The sequence below is a fragment of the Rasamsonia emersonii genome, assembly GCF_000968595.1.
Source record: "Rasamsonia emersonii CBS 393.64 chromosome Unknown ctg1118621760347, whole genome shotgun sequence".
In the NCBI taxonomy this organism is placed as follows: Eukaryota; Fungi; Ascomycota; class Eurotiomycetes; order Eurotiales; family Trichocomaceae; genus Rasamsonia; species Rasamsonia emersonii.
The window spans coordinates 27,335-39,664 of record NW_013563063.1 but is presented as its reverse complement, the minus strand read 5'-3'; the positions used below and the strand labels follow the sequence as shown (position 1 = coordinate 39,664).

General features: G+C 50.5%; 4 protein-coding genes across 4 annotated transcripts; all 4 read right to left on the bottom strand.

Moving 5' to 3' along the window:
• Positions 1–1,143: 1,143 nt before the first annotated feature.
• T310_5941 (uncharacterized protein) lies at positions 1,144–3,393 on the bottom strand (the record flags this gene model as incomplete). Its single annotated transcript, XM_013471221.1, has 9 exons — positions 1,144–1,176; positions 1,224–1,259; positions 1,376–1,849; positions 1,908–2,237; positions 2,287–2,699; positions 2,738–2,820; positions 2,867–2,956; positions 3,090–3,160; positions 3,211–3,393. The coding sequence occupies 9 exons, from the start codon at positions 3,391–3,393 to the stop codon at positions 1,144–1,146; spliced, it is 1,713 nt and encodes a 570-aa protein (XP_013326675.1).
• A 1,014-nt stretch (positions 3,394–4,407) lies between these two features.
• On the bottom strand, positions 4,408–6,068 carry T310_5940 (uncharacterized protein; the record flags this gene model as incomplete). The annotated part of the gene is made up of 6 exons (XM_013471220.1): positions 4,408–4,556; positions 4,616–4,687; positions 4,739–5,217; positions 5,432–5,670; positions 5,756–5,860; positions 5,910–6,068. 6 exons carry the CDS (start codon positions 6,066–6,068, stop codon positions 4,408–4,410), a joined length of 1,203 nt encoding a protein of 400 aa, XP_013326674.1.
• A 1,695-nt stretch (positions 6,069–7,763) lies between these two features.
• Positions 7,764–8,333, bottom strand: T310_5939 (uncharacterized protein; the record flags this gene model as incomplete). Its single annotated transcript, XM_013471219.1, has 3 exons — positions 7,764–8,111; positions 8,178–8,191; positions 8,291–8,333. 3 exons carry the CDS (start codon positions 8,331–8,333, stop codon positions 7,764–7,766), a joined length of 405 nt encoding a protein of 134 aa, XP_013326673.1.
• A 1,512-nt stretch (positions 8,334–9,845) lies between these two features.
• Positions 9,846–12,272, bottom strand: T310_5938 (Uncharacterized protein; the record flags this gene model as incomplete). The annotated part of the gene is made up of 2 exons (XM_013471218.1): positions 9,846–12,006; positions 12,052–12,272. The coding sequence occupies 2 exons, from the start codon at positions 12,270–12,272 to the stop codon at positions 9,846–9,848; spliced, it is 2,382 nt and encodes a 793-aa protein (XP_013326672.1).
• Positions 12,273–12,330: the final 58 nt, after the last annotated feature.

Genomic DNA, 12,330 nt, shown 5'->3' with positions numbered 1-12,330 from the left:
TTAGGTATTGCTCATTTGCATTTTGAAGCTAACTACAAGGCAAGTTTCCTATGGTTCTCTGTAGCTCGGAATCTATAAATCTGGAGCTAGCTTTACATATAAAACCAATTCTGTTCCTTATAGTAAAAAAGGAAAAGCAATCGAGTAGCAATGCCTAGTATCTTCCATGTTAATAAATAAGCGATATAGCGCTTTTATGTAATAGCTCTACATATGTGCATACATAGGTGCTAATCAAGACGCCCACATGTCTTGTCATTTCTACCTGGGCAGACAGTGCTCGCGGTTTGCTGCCTTATTATAGCACAGAGTTACTTGGTAATGTCAACAGATTTCAGACATACATCTACATATGCAACCGCCTGTCAAGTCTCTTCTTGACACATATCAAAATGGCAACATCTCCGCGGCTCTAGTCAAACAAATAGCGAAGAGTAGAGAAACTACTTACAGTGCGGGGTAAGCTAAGAGAATCAATACTCGTATTCTGCACGATCAGCTCGTCCTAGGACTGAAGAAGAGAGCCAATAAAAATGCCTCCATTCATAAATTAATATAATAAAAAAAGCTTAAAAGTGTACCAGGAAGCTAATATAAATTAATTAATTAACACAAATCGAACAGAAACGCGGCTGAAAAAAAAAGTTCAGAAAAACTAGCTGCTAGTTGCATACTGTATCTGTTACCCCACCCCTTCAGTTTTATCTTATCCCTGTTTGTGTGAATGCACCTAGTTTAGGTAGAAAGCGTATTCTAACCGCCTAAAACAAGAAGGGGACTATAGTGCGATAGGTGAGGACAGAGACTTTATATACACACTCTCTATATGGATGGAACTTGAGTACGTACAACATACGTACATGAACATAGACATACATAATAGTATTGCTGCTGGAGACAACCAACAGATTAATTAAACAGTGTGGATGATGCTGCATGCATGCATGTCATGCATCTTGTGTAATCAGCTGATTGCATCGCTGTTGAATTATCTCATCATAATTGGTTGATGAGACTGGTGGTACTTAGCTTAGTACTGGATAGATGGGAGATGAGAGATTATCGGGATTTCATATTTGGAAAAGGTATATTAGTGAAGTACCAAGTTAAGTGAAATAATACGCCGGTGGATATAATTATAATTTAAATATAATATGTTTCCTTCAGAGAAGCTGTCTATACACATCAAATCGGTACTTAGTTAACTACTATTAAGCGCATACATCTAGAATAGCAATACCAATGACATTATTTGTGACCTATAACTTTTCCCATACAGAAGGAATAACCCAAACGCCATCTCCCAATACTGCCGGGCACATTACCAATACATTAGAGAAATACATCCGCCAGGCCTGCATCAAGCGCGACCAACCTCCACCACAGGACCGGTATACGTCCCCTTGGCGACAAAGATATAGTACAGCGTGCTGAGCAAGACAACACCCCCCGTGCCAACGACGCTGAAGTTCATTGTCGACGGCGTCACGAACCGGTCTGGCGGCCACAGGCTGAAAAACACGCCGATGACTAAGTACACGACGGCGAAGGAGTTGACGAAGACGCCCCAGATGCCCAGGACGTGGAAGGGCCCCCAGACGAGTTGCGCGCCGGCCGTGTTGCGCACGGCGTGCACTACCTCCGTCGTCTCGGAGAGGATGCCCCCCGTGCACCGCCGGTAGAGCAGCAGGCATGCGCACAGCAGGTACGATGTGTACAGGCTGCTGACGGATAGCGAGATGACGTCGTTGAACACCGTCTCTGAGCCGATGACGATCAGCGCCAGCAGACAGCCGACGACGGTGGCGACGGCGACGGCGTACATGGGGATGGCTGTTCGAGGGTCGACCTGAAGCAATTAGAAAGGAAAAAAAAAATATGATACAGAGGATACTGCCAGGATATACCTTACTCAGGACCCTCCATCCCGGCATGCCGCGGTCCCGCGCAAACGACCAGATCATGCGCGACGACGACGCGATTGCGCCGACGGTGGCGGTGACCATCATGGCCGTAACGATGGCGGCCATGACGGTGCTCCCGCCGCGCGAATGCGTCGCCTGGTAGAAGATCTCCATGAAGGGGTAGCCGGTGGGCGAGTCCATGGCGGCGTCGACGTTGGTGAGCACGAACAGCGTGGCCAGGATCATGGCGAAGCCGAGGGTGCCGTTGAGGACGAGGCTGGTGAGGATGGATCGGGGGACCATGACAGACGCGTGGCGGATTTCCTCGGACATCTACATCTCGTCAGCGAGGTAGAAACACAATCTGATGGACGATGCCTACGTGAACGGCAGCATCAGCGCCCATAAAGGCAAACATGCTGCCGACGATGCCGACACAGAACGACAGGCCCTGCGTCTGCCAGTTTCCGCCGTTGATGAAGGTGGTGAAGACAAACGCGGCCGAGTTGTGGTCGCCCATATAGACGAGCGGGATCAGGACGGCGAAGAAGCCGAGCAGGTGGATGATGAGGATGACGCCTTCGAACTTGGGCAGTAGGCCGCTGACGGCGACGTTGATCAGGACGCCGAAGCCGACGACGGCCCAGATGACGAGCGTCGTCTGCCAGGGCTGCGGCGAGTACGACGCGTCGGCCAGCACGACGAGGCCCTGGATGAGCGAGCCAGATAGGTAGGCGCTCGAGGCGACGGCGGCCTGCCAGCCCAGCACGGTGAGCCAGCCTGGCTTGTCAGCATCTATCTATCATGCTGTCTGTGACATCGGGGGAACGCACCAGCCAGGTAGCTGTAGAACTTGTGAGCAGCGCGAGGCGCCAGCATCGAGGTCCAATGGTACTGGCCGCCGGACGTGGGCGCCCTAAGTCGTCAGAAGTCATCCATGCTATTAAGAGTACATTACATACATGGAAGCCAGCTCACCCATGGTGGTGAAGGTAGCGAACGTGCCGGCCCAGACGAAGAGGTAGCTGTAGATGACGCCGGCAGGCCCTCCACTGCATCTCATCAGAAATACAGTCAGTTGGAGAGGGCGATGGTCGAAATAACGTACTTTTTAAACGCTTCCAAGAAGGTGCTATGGCAGTCAGTGACGGACAGTCGCTAGGAGAGTCGACTCGACAGACTTACACCATGGAGCCCTCCCAAGTGACGAGAATGGTGCAGCTGAAGCCGAGAATGCTCATAAAACCAAACGTTCGCTGGAGTTGTCAGCAGCAGCGCAGATTAGGATTGGAATGAAAGCCCTCACCTTCAGGACCGGCCTCTTGCCCAACCGTCGCAGCAGATGGTCTTCATGGCGCTGACTGTGACGAACACTGCTCAAGTCTGCCACTTCCTCTGTTTCGGGTTCGCCCTCTGCATCGGGCGAGGGATCGATGGACATTGACTTTAGTTCCTGGCCTTGACCGTGGCCTTGACCTTGAGCCTCCATGGTGGCGGCCACCGGAGGGGAAGAGGGGGAGATGTTCATAAAGAAGGAAAATATCTCAATAGGTATGCGCAATATCGATAAAAATAAAAAAGATAAATAAAAAATAAAAATCAAATCAAATGGAATAAGCGAAAAGCATTCTACAGATTGAAACCAGCCCAGCTGATCTGGAGAATAGATAATAATTTTAATTCATTTTGCGTCCGAAATCGTTTGCAACGGCGACAGCACGCGCTCAATGACAGCAAGCAAACGCAAACGTGACTGAACTCAGCCACGGCCCAGGCCAGAAAGACCCCAGGCTACGTTAGTACGGAGTACTGGAATGATGACAGGTCGCTAGCTTAGGTAGTTGGGGCTGGCTGCACTGGCTGGTTAGCTAGCTGCTAGCTGCATGAGCAGACCAGGGTGTATACGGCTGAGTCCTGACTGGACAGGATTATGGAGGAATACGTAGGATTGTGTAAATCGGAGTGTGCATCATCTTGTTGACCACAAGCACTAAATTCATGCTCTACCTGTTCTCCATACTCTGTCTCTACTCCGACAGAGACTACAAGACTATGACTATGACCATCCAGGACAAAGGTCAAGGGACAAAGAGGACGGGGGCGAAATCCTTGTCTGTAGATCACTGTTTTCTTATTGGACAGGTTGGGGGAATCCGACTTGCCTGTAGCTAGAATTGTGTTTTTTTTTAAAAAAATAATAATTGCAAATACCGATATTCGAACACTCATTTCGTATGTAGTATGTGAAACTAATTTATTCTACTACTTGAATAATGGAATCTATTTCTCTTTTATTGTCCTTTATTAGCCTATCTCCTATATATCTAGCGTCCGAATAAAGCCATATAAAAGCCTCACCCCATACATCTGTAATTTACACATGCAACAATCCGATCCTAGCGTAGCAGCTTTACTTTTAACTTGCACTAATTCTGCTCCCCACTCGTCCCCACTGCCAGTAACCCAATTTCTTTGTCGATCCCGGTGGGCTACCGGGTTATCCCTAGCGCAGATGGCGATCTTCTAGGCTCTCCACCAGGTTGCCGGGTTGAAGTTCCCACAGGGGCTGGCCGATAAGGTAGGAATAATAAGAAGAACTCGATAATACAGAGTACATGTAGCTGCACTTTACTATTTTTAGGTCTGATGGAACTTGATGTTGATCAGTAAATAGGCCTCAATAGAATATATCTGTCATAGCATCGTTATACCGTTATACTCGTAAACATCGGGTATCATAGCATTATCCATAACGTATTCATATCCATACATGAGAGCCATTTCTAAAGAAAGATCGTAACTCATATCACGTCACTACACGGCAGACCGTATACGATCTATCCCCTGGGCACTCGTATCCGACACGCCCGCCACCGAATGCCTCTGCTCCCTCTGCTCGGTGATGGCCCACGTCCGCGTCTCGCGGATGATCTGCGCCTGGCTCGACTGGCTGTTCGCGTCGCAGTCCTGCTGCGCCGCCGTGACAACCGTCCTGGTAGCAGCTGGCTGCGGCGACAGGTTTAGCTCCAGCGCACGCTCGTGCCGGTCGACCATGCTCGCTGACCCGATCGTCCGCGGATACCGGCTGTCGCTGTCCGTCCGGTTCTTCCTGTTCGGCAGCTCGTACAGTCGCAGCCCGCTCGACTGCAGGCTCTCCAGGAACGGCTTGAACTGCGGCGAGCACGCCGTCGCGATGCTCAGGCTCTGCACGACCTGCACGCAGACGGCCACGGGCCATGTGTCGAACATCGGATCGGGCGCGATGATGGTGCGGTTGCGGTAGACGAGGGCGCAGACAATTGCAACAATGACGCTGAGAAGTTAGTCGGATATTGATCGATTGACACTTCTCTCGGCGGTGAACCTACCATAATCGCGTCAGAAAGCAGATCGTCGCAACGACCTTGTTTCGCAGACTCGTATGCAGGCGGAAGACGATGGAGGTCGGGTGGGCAATGATGACGATCTCGGTGACGATGTTGGACACGTCGAAGTAGTTCCACCATGCGGCCTATGCATGTACATACGTCCAGTCAGCCAGTAGTCTGGGAGCGCATCGATTGTGCCATCTTCTACCCTGTTGAAACACCGGTGATTGATAAAGTCCCACGTCCGCGGAGGCTGGCACTGCAATGCGGCCGCAAACTCGGACGTCAGGCCCCAGACGGCCAGCAGGGCCATCAGCACCCACGAGGTCTTGTGCTCGGAGAAGACGGAAACGACCATCTTGACGAACGTGGTGACGGACAGCTTGGACAGGAACAGGCTGGCGATGTACAGCAGATCGGCTGCATAGGACGACTGCGGTTGTTAGATTGTCATTCGTATGTCCGGACATTCGAGGAATCTACCTTGAGCACCGCATTGATCTGGTCAGCGCTCATCCGGTCGATCGGCTGGCCATAACGATTGCCCGTCGCGACGGACACGCAGATGGACTGCAGCGCGCAAAAGAGCTAGACGAGGCATGAGTCTGTGCACCATCGATTCAAGGGTCAGACGCACGAGAGAGACACATATGATGTAGTCGTCCGGGCTCAGTCGCCCGCGGATAAAGTACTTGGTGCCCAGGCGAGTGATGACGCTGAGCACAGCGGCCGTCAGGAGGAACCAGGTGAGGACATTGACGATGGGCGTGCGGTTGTCCGCCGCAACGATGTTCATGTTGATGCTGAGAGGGGCAGAACGGGCATTTTGGAGAACACCTCTACAGGAGGTGATGCTGATAAGAGGAGCAGGAGAAAGCTGCAGTTATCGACTTGTATCGGTATCGGCAGGTTTAGGCGCCCGGTGCAGCAGTGTAGGCCGAGGACGGTGGCAGTAGTGCAGCCCGAGGGACTGTGCAGCAGTCTAGACGTCTCGAGGCATTGGCATGGTGGCTGGATGGTATTCAGCTGGCTGTGTCTGCGCCCAGTATCTTAACTCGATAACATCTACGGTAATATCAATCCAGTACTTCAATCTACAATCTAGTTATATTATTACGGCCGTATTATTCCATGTCTACGGAGTAACAGATGGCAATGGAGAATCAGCAATGCAGTGGGGAGCGTGAAGCGAGGGAGATCACCGTTGATCAGTGCCAGCACATGAAGAAAGAATCATGTGAAGGGGCAGCCAGCCAGCCCAGATTGCAATCAAATGCAATCAATCGAGTACGGAGTACTCTGTAATTAGGCCCAGCAAGGACACAGTATGCCATTGGCTATTGGGCAGTCTGTGCAATTCAAGGCCAGCCAGCTCGTACCCCATCCGGACCGTGCATGCATTAGTTGCGCCTTGGCCCACTGTCGATCCCTTTACGCCGGTCGTAGCAAGAGTTCGACTTCTTTGTCCGGGGTATCGGTGGCATTATTGGGTCAGCTTCGAACCAGGACCATGTTGACGGGTTGAGACGGTCAGATTTTAGGATAATCCAGATTATCAGCAGCCACAGTCAAGTGGATATCTATCATCAGATAGACAGCCGGCCGACTTTTCCTTTTCTCTCTCTCTCTTTCTTTTTTTTTTTCTCAGATGCACGTGAATAAGTATGAGAAATAAATGATTGGCGTCGGAGAGATGCTTGACGAGGCCGCAAGTTTGGCTTCAAGATAAAAGTCTCTCATCTCATCACTGGGAAAGCTAACTTACCACCAGTTCATTAAGATATACTCCGTATTAGTAGATTCACCTAGACCCTTACCCTCTTAATTAGGATAGATTATTGGCTTATAGCTATCACTTTAAGTCTGCACAATATATCTTAATTTACCCAGCATTCGACGTTATTTTTTGAAATAAAAAAAATTCGATATGATTGCTACTTCAATCTAAATCTAAACACTATACAATAGAATTTTTTTCCTAGCTTTAGCAATCAAATCCATCTCATTATTGGACAGTTTTATGCTTATTGGGCTCAACAGGCTGTCATATACTTACTGGTTTAAAATTGAAAAGAACATACATACTGACACAACAACCTCATCTCGTGCAACAAACTATGTATGTATGTTCGTCCCATTGCCCTCCAGACTCAGCTCTTGGCAATTCTCCTGCTGCAGTGCACATTGCCTCGTAGCCTTGATCTTCAGCGGTATGGCATATTGCGCCTTACGTCTCAAGAGAGAAGATGGTAACGCAGTTCCTGCAAGGAGGATCCCTATTCTGTGGAACGGTCAGTTAGTAGCACAATCGGTCATATTACTGCCACTTATTTATGATGAAATTGGCCTCTATATAAGCAGTTCGGCACGAGAGTATGCTTGTACACGCTAATTAGTAGTTGATCTGATAAGTTGAATTTAGCAGGGGGAATCTTTTTTTAAAAAAAAATAGGGAGAGAAAGAAGAGAAAAGATTTATTCATACCAGTCATTCATTTACGTTCCTGCAACAATAGCAAAATACTGTGACTGGTCGAAAGCCAGCTCGAAGCGATATGCAGACGTCTCGAGAGACCTCTGGAAAGGATACGTAGCATTAGAGACACAGTTCGAGGAACAACCAAGTTTCCTGCAGAAAATCTAGAAAGTCTGTCTTGAGCCTCACTGACAATCCTGTAGTCTCCTGCACTGCAGAAGACAATCCAGCCGTTAGACGCATTTAATCTAGCGTACGGAGTACTCGTAATTTGTCCCGGGACAGGGACTGTAGTACACGACTGCCACTGCAGAACCCATCCCTGCCAATGGATGGATGGCCAGTATCCATCCATCTGAATCGTCTGTTGGCAGGGTCGGAGTAACATTGGGGGCCATAACAGGGCAGCTAAGCTGTACAGAGTACATACATACCGCGTGATTTCTACAATCAGATCGTTACATTGGTTCATTCAATATTCTTGCAGTCCAATATTGTTATTTTCATCTGATAGGATTAGCCCTACAGTTGTAGTGGTAATACCGTCGCCAAGACACAGATCTGATAAGGGCAAGTCGTTATTCATGATGGCTCTATTTTAGTATGTTAAAATAATACCGGTCCTGAGTGCTATTGAATTAAGGCTTGGGAAGAGGCGTCTTCCTTTTAAAGCTGTAGAATAATAGATAAATGGAATCGTCAATCACGACAGAGAGTGATTCTGGACGTCGTAGTAGAGCGGTTCTCTGTAAGGTTATTATTTATATCGGTCAGGTTTCATAACGTTCTCCTCGAGCAGTTCCAATGACATTCTCCTTACAAGCTCAAAACTGGTCTATATCAACAATTAGCTAGTTAATACTCAGTAGTTAAGCTATGTCTTGACTTTGACGCCTTTCTAAGCATAAAGAAATTATATAAGTAATTGATTAATGTATTTCTCCTAAATCCAACAACTCCGCAACTCAGTTTCCTTGTCATTGTAAATCTGATTTGACCTCAGCCCTAACTACTCCGAAGAATTATGCCGTCTATCATGGGCAGGGAGGTGATGGCAATTGAACAGCATCTTGATTGCTCATTAATTGCACATGCTGTATGCAGGAGTATATTATGCTCGAATACAGTAAACATAACCTCCTGGATTGCATATATTGCCCTTTTCGTTCTTGTTGTCAATGCTCATACATACAGTAGACTAAAATGAAAGGAGCACAGAAGAATCATTGAAGATACTATTATTGTAGATCAAACCTTCAATGTCTTTGTTCCGTCCTTCTGCGGATTATATGGATAGCTTCTCTGTGTATGTGCCTTTTTTTTTAACATTAAATTTATTTATGTTATAAAACTAGCCTAGGAAGAGGGAAATTCAATATCGATCAACTACATTTATTAATAAGTACTTACAGTTAGTTACACGTACCTCTTTAATAAATGGCACATTCACATGTAATCCTCAAGTGACATTCCATGTGATATGAATGGATATTGCAGATTTCATATTCCGTTAGCAGATGGGTAGATAAATGTCTATAAAATATCCAGAATGTCTTTCTCTCTCTTCAAGATATATAAAGCTGAACTCAACTACGAATGAATCAATAGATTAATGAAATTGATTGATTGATTGATTCTTTCTTCTCTTGTCTGATTTATGTTCCCCTTCCCCAGGATGTAGAGTATGAAAGCAAGGGAATGCGAGTTTACTCCAAATGTGTTTAAATTATTTGCTATTTTGAATCTGGCTTATTGGTGCTTTGGTCTTTGAGGACTAAGTCAAGGGAGTGAGACAGATGGAGACATGGAGAGAAATTTCTAAGGTTGGAAATGCTGATCGCTAGTTCGTTAGCTAGGTGAGTTTCTGCGTTTATTGTCAGCCTAAAGCTGTAAAATATTGCAATTCCTTCTGTTCTCCTTCTTTCGTCACTTTCATCTTCGTTTTATATGAATTCTATTTTTTAACGGCTGTATATATTCCGTCCATGCGACATACTTGTTCTCAATCCATGTCTACTCAATCTCTATCTACTAATTGAATACAGAATACATATCCAACTGAACCGCTTTAATAGATACATACGCTGCTTCTGATGCTTTATTCAACCTCGCACAGCACACCCCCCTCGTCCACCGCATCGCCAACCTTCCACTTCGTCCGGAACGTCCCGCTCGCCGACACGGAGATGCTGACCTCCATCTTCATGCTCTCGATCACCATGACGCTTTCACCCGACTCGACCTTGTCGCCACTCTTCTTCAGAATGGACAGGATCTTGCATGGCATCGGCGCCGTCACCACTTTCTGCTGTCCGCCTCCCGTCGCGGCCGCGGCGACTTGCCGGATGCTGTCGCAGTACGTGAGCAGCGTGTCGCGCCGGTACTCGATCGATGTCCCCAGCGCAGGGAAGTGGCACCAGATGCGCTGCGGGCGGTCGATGTGCGTCTGGGTCATGTCGTCGGCAGCCACTGCGATGTACGCAAGCATCTTGCGCTCGTTGATGCTCACTTCCATGCTCGACGCCAACCATGATTTCGGCTCAGTAGGACTGCCCTGTACCGGCTGCCAGTGGCCGATGCTCACGCGGTACGAAGAGCCTGAGCTGACCACCTCACCGCTGCGCAGGGCACGGCTGATCGCGTTGTACCGCACCGTGAGCTCCCTCGCTGCAGCTGCATCTGCGCTGCTGGCCTTCGAGGAACTGCCAGTGGGAACAGGGTAGAGAAGCAGCTCTTGACCATTGTCGCCCGCCGCAGACGGCTTCCACACGCACATCGTCGGCTGCTCCTTCGTCCGGCCGTCAACGGCCGTCACGATATCGCAGTGCACGTTGACGGGATCAAACCGCTGGTTACGGAACTGGCGGCGGACGCCGTGGAAAGGGGCGCGACTGGTCGGGTCGCGGACCTGGGAGCTGAGTCGCCGCAGATAGAGGCATGGGACGATGGACAGATAGTCCAGACTGCCTGGGATCTGCGCCGCGTACGGATTCCGGAGCAGCTCCGGCAGATGGGCCGGGATGAACGACGTCGTGTATGCCGGGTCGTGGAAGGCCCTGTGCAGCAGACAGCTCTGCAGGAACAGCTGGTTCGTCTTCACGCCCAGACAGGTCGTGCCAGCGAGCTCCCTGGCCAGCTTCTCGATGGCCATCGCCCGTGTCGGCGCCCACACGACGATCTTGGCGATCATCGAGTCGAAGTAGATCGACACCGACGCGCCGCTCCGGATGGCCGTTTCGTACCGCACGCCTTCTCGGTTCTGCAAGGCCGGACGCCACAGTTGGATGCGGCCATGATCGGGGAAGAAGTCCCGGTGCGGATCCTCCGCGCAGAGCCGGCATTCGATGGCGTGTCCGGTCTGGCACAGATTCGACATGACTGGCAGATCGCGGAGACGCCCGCCGGCGGCGACGAAGATCTGCAGCGCGACGAGGTCCAGCCCGGTCACCTCCTCTGTGATCGGGTGCTCGACCTGCAGCCGGGCATTGACCTCGAGGAAGTAGAACCGGTTGGCGGCGACGTCGAAGACGAACTCGACCGTGCCGGCGCCCTCGTAGCCGATGAGCTTGGCGATGCGGACGGCGACGTCGCCCATGCGTTTCCTCGTCTCGGGCGTCAGAAACGGGCACGGTGTCTCCTCGATGAGCTTCTGATGGCGGCGCTGCACGGAGCAGTCGCGGTCGAACAGCGCCACGACCTCGCCGTGGCTGTCGCCCAGAATCTGGATCTCGACGTGCTTGCTGCGCTCGACGTACTTTTCCAGGATACAGTCGCTGGACCCGAAGGAGCGCTGCGCCTCCGACTGCGCGCGTCCGAGCTCCGAGCGTAGCTGGGATGCCTCGCGGATGATTCGCATGCCTTTGCCTCCGCCGCCGGCGGACGCCTTCAGCATGACGGGGAACCCGATCTCCGCGGCGGCCTTCTCGAGGTCCTCGACCTCCTGGCTCGACCCGGCGAAGCCAGGGATGAGCGGCACGTCGGGGGCATGTCTGCGGAGATAGTCCTTGGACGCGCGCTTGTCGCCCAGCGTCGACATGGCGGCGGGACTAGGGCCGATGAAGATGAGGCCCGCCTGGCGGACTTTCTCAGCGAACTGTGCATTCTCGCTCAGATAGCCATAGCCCGGGTGGATGGCCTGCGCGCCGACGGATAGCGCCGTCTGCACGAGCAGGTCGATGTTGAGGAACGGATTGCCGCGCTCGATGCTGCCGAGGTGCACGGCTTCGTCGGCGTCGAGTACGTGTTGCGAGAGCTTGTCTCTACGTCGGTTAGCATTAATCACAAATAAAACGAGGCATACTCACTCTTCCACGTAGACGGCCACCGACGTCAGGCTGAGCTTCCGGCAGGTGGCGATGATGCGACAGGCGATCTCGCCGCGGTTGGCGATCAGCACCTTTTGGATTTTTGGGCGGCCATTGGCGTCGAGGGGAGAATGGGCTACAAACAATCTCCGGGAGGGGATGCCATGAGTATTGCCATGGCTGGCGTTGTTGCTGCTGCTGGCAGCTCCGGTGGCAGTCATTCTGCAGGTTGACCAGCGACACTAAACGCAGTAATTACCATATTACCTACTTTTGTTA